Source organism: Malania oleifera, chromosome 1 (genome assembly GCF_029873635.1).
Source record: "Malania oleifera isolate guangnan ecotype guangnan chromosome 1, ASM2987363v1, whole genome shotgun sequence".
Lineage (NCBI taxonomy): Eukaryota > Viridiplantae > Streptophyta > Magnoliopsida > Santalales > Ximeniaceae > Malania > Malania oleifera.
This window is the reverse complement of record NC_080417.1, coordinates 53,479,749-53,482,806: the sequence shown is the minus strand read 5'-3', so window position 1 is coordinate 53,482,806 and position 3,058 is coordinate 53,479,749. Positions and strand designations below refer to the sequence as shown.

General features: G+C 42.8%; 1 protein-coding gene across 1 annotated transcript; it reads left to right on the top strand.

Annotated features, from left to right (window-relative positions):
• Positions 1–1,492: 1,492 nt before the first annotated feature.
• On the top strand, positions 1,493–2,296 carry LOC131162765 (uncharacterized). Its single transcript, XM_058119395.1, has 2 exons — positions 1,493–2,047; positions 2,129–2,296. The coding sequence occupies exons 1-2, from the start codon at positions 1,493–1,495 to the stop codon at positions 2,294–2,296; spliced, it is 723 nt and encodes a 240-aa protein (XP_057975378.1).
• The last annotated feature ends 762 nt before the right edge of the window (positions 2,297–3,058 follow it).

The window sequence follows — 3,058 nt, the reverse complement described above, 5'->3', positions numbered from 1 at the left end:
GATAGGTTAGCTGACTGTTGTCATGTATTACCCCCACATGACTGGGTTGTGTGGCCCGAAGGCGGGACCTAACAATGGTTGGCCGACCACTGCCAACTCAAAAGTACAGTCTGTAAGTCCGATGGGTTTGCCAGACTTGGTCCGAACACCAGAAGCGTTCGCACTTCTTAAAACCACATCGACCATCCAACCTCACGCTACTCCATACAACAACGTTAACACAAATACTATGATGAATCATGAACACATAGCAGCGGTACCGTGCTAGTGCTAGCCTAGACAAAGCCAACTAGGTTCTGATAGTATATAATATATAATGAAACTGTGATATATGGATATTTCATACTATTAATTGCCAAATCGATATCATCATATTGTTTTGCATACATACGTATATCATGAAAATCATCGGCCCGTACGCCGAAAAATCATATACATAGCACTGCCTGTACACTGAAAACATATCCATAGCACGGCCTGTACGCCGGAAAATCATATACATAAATCCATATCATTATCATGTTCCCAGAAAACAGTATTTCATTATAAATTCCACTCATGCCACACGAAATAGGTTTCATATATATATATATATATATATATATATATATATAAACATAACATCTTTTACAACAGTATTTCCCAAACATAAAGCATATATAAATATATTTATTTTCCTGAAATCAGATGCTATAATAACATACATACATTTTCTTAAAATAACTTGCTTAGTTTATTCCCTTACCTAATTCCTAAAAAAGCCCCCTAAGAAAATAGTCCTGCACCCGCTGAGTTCCCCGTTCAATACCCTGAAAACGACATAAAGTTCAGTATTTCTACACATGTTACGCTTTCTACAACTGTCAGGAAGTCAAATATTGAGTAGAAAGCCTTACCTTGAATTTGTGATGATTTCCAACTCAGCCCCACCGACGATCCACCCTAGAAGATTTGAAGAGAACTCTTCTAGGAGTTTTGTGGTGGCTTCAGATCGTCGAACCAGCTGAAATTTGGCCCAGAAATTAAGAGAGAAGAGAGGAAAGTCGAAGGGAGTGAGAGAGAAAGTTTCTGTGGCCAAATTAAGTTGAAAGTTCACATTTAACACTATTTATACACTGACCTTCGTCAACAAGCCACATAACTTCATTGACGAGGTCATGAAGACAACTCATCGACGAACCCTCTCCTCGTTGATGAATTCAGAATCACCTAAAACCTCTCTCGGTATTTTCTCATCGACAAAGACCTGCTTTTGCCCCTTTTAATTTCCTTTTCTCCCTTCCTTTTATTATTTAAATATTATAATTCCTCTGGATCACTACAGTAGGAACTTGAAAATTTGGATGGGAATATGGAATTGGCAGAGTATGTCGTAAATTAGGAAAGAAGATTTAGGCCGGTATTGAAATTTATTTAAAGTGAGCATTTTGTGTTATAATTACACCAGACATGTTAGGGAGAATTCTAAATTCGTTTTGGTTCTGCCTTCAAGATGAATCCCAGGGACAGTAATGCTGTCGCCGGAGGAAGTAGCAGTGAGGGAGCTGCCCATAAGGGCGGTGGTGATTCTATGGTGGCGCTTCGGGACTTCGCCCAGCAGTTTATGGTCGAGGTTATGCAGAGTTCTCGGGGGCAGGATCATCCCATCGTTAAGCTGGGAAATTCTATTAAGAAATTCACTCACCTGAAGCCTCTTGCCTTCGCGGGAGGAACCAACCTGATACTTGTAGAGAATTGGATTTGGGAAATCGAGAAGATTTTGGCCATACTACGATGCACCGATGAGTATAAGGTGCTACACGCCACATTTAAACTGATTGGAGAGGCCGAGAGATGGTGGGAAGCAATAAAGCTGCTTGAGGAGCAGAGACTGGTACCGGTGGCGATGACGTGGAGCTGCTTCAGAGAGGTGTTTTTTGATAGGTATTTTCCAGCCTCTGTAAGGAAAGTAAAGGCAGAGGAGTTCCTGAACTTGACTCAGGGACAACTGATAGTTCAGCAATATGCCGCCCGATTTGTGGAACTGTCAAGGTTTGCTCTTTACATGGTATTAGATGAGTCTACGAAGGCTTGAAAGTTTGAGAGGGGTCTAAGGCAGGAGATTATCAAATAGGTGGCTGTGTTATAGGTACAGGAGTTTGCTACACTAGTGGATAAGGCCACTGTGGCAGAGGCGAACTTACAGGGAGATGTGGAGGCTCAAATTCTGAAGAAGAGGTCGATGCCTTCTAATTCACATACGGGTGCAAGGCAGGGCCCTTGGAGGAGGTACGGTAATGGCAGAGGCCAGCGATAAGACACATGTGTTAGGGCATGTCAAGGTACCTTATCACACCCTGTTTGCCCTATGTGTGGAAGGTGGCATTTAGGTGAATGTAGGGGCAGACTAGGTGACTGTTATCGGTGTGGTAAGCCTGGACACATGGTGAGAGATTGCCACGTGACATTGAACTTTCCACCTCCACAACTGCAGTATCGGGGAGGTAACTAGGCACCGTGTGGAAACTACCATAGGGGTACGACCTAGGCACGAGTGTATTCCTTAATTCATGGTGACGCCGAGAATGCAGGAGATGCGGTGACAGGTAACATTTATATGCTTTCAAATAGTGCTGTAGTGTTGTTTAACTCAGGTGCGATGCATTCTTTCATTTCTCTGGAATTTATCAAATTGTGCGGGGTAGAAACCCAATCATTATATGTCGAGTTAGAGTGGTTACACCGATAGGTTCAGTGGTAGTGTGTAATAAAGTGATCCGAGACTGCCCAATGGGAATTCAGGGGAGAATGGTACTTGCTAACTTGATTATCTTTGACATGCATGACTTTGATCTTATTCTAGGGATGGATTGGTTAGCAGCAAGCTATGCGAGTATAGACTGCCATAGGAAGGAAGTAGTGTTCTGACCTCCTGGGGAGCTGGGGTTTATATTTTTCGGGTCGTGTGTGCGCTCTACACCACGGATCCTTTCAGCCATTCAGGCAAGGAGGCTACTTTTGGAGGGATGCTAGGGGTACTTAGCATTAGTAAAAGAAGCACCGAGGGAAGAACTTAAAC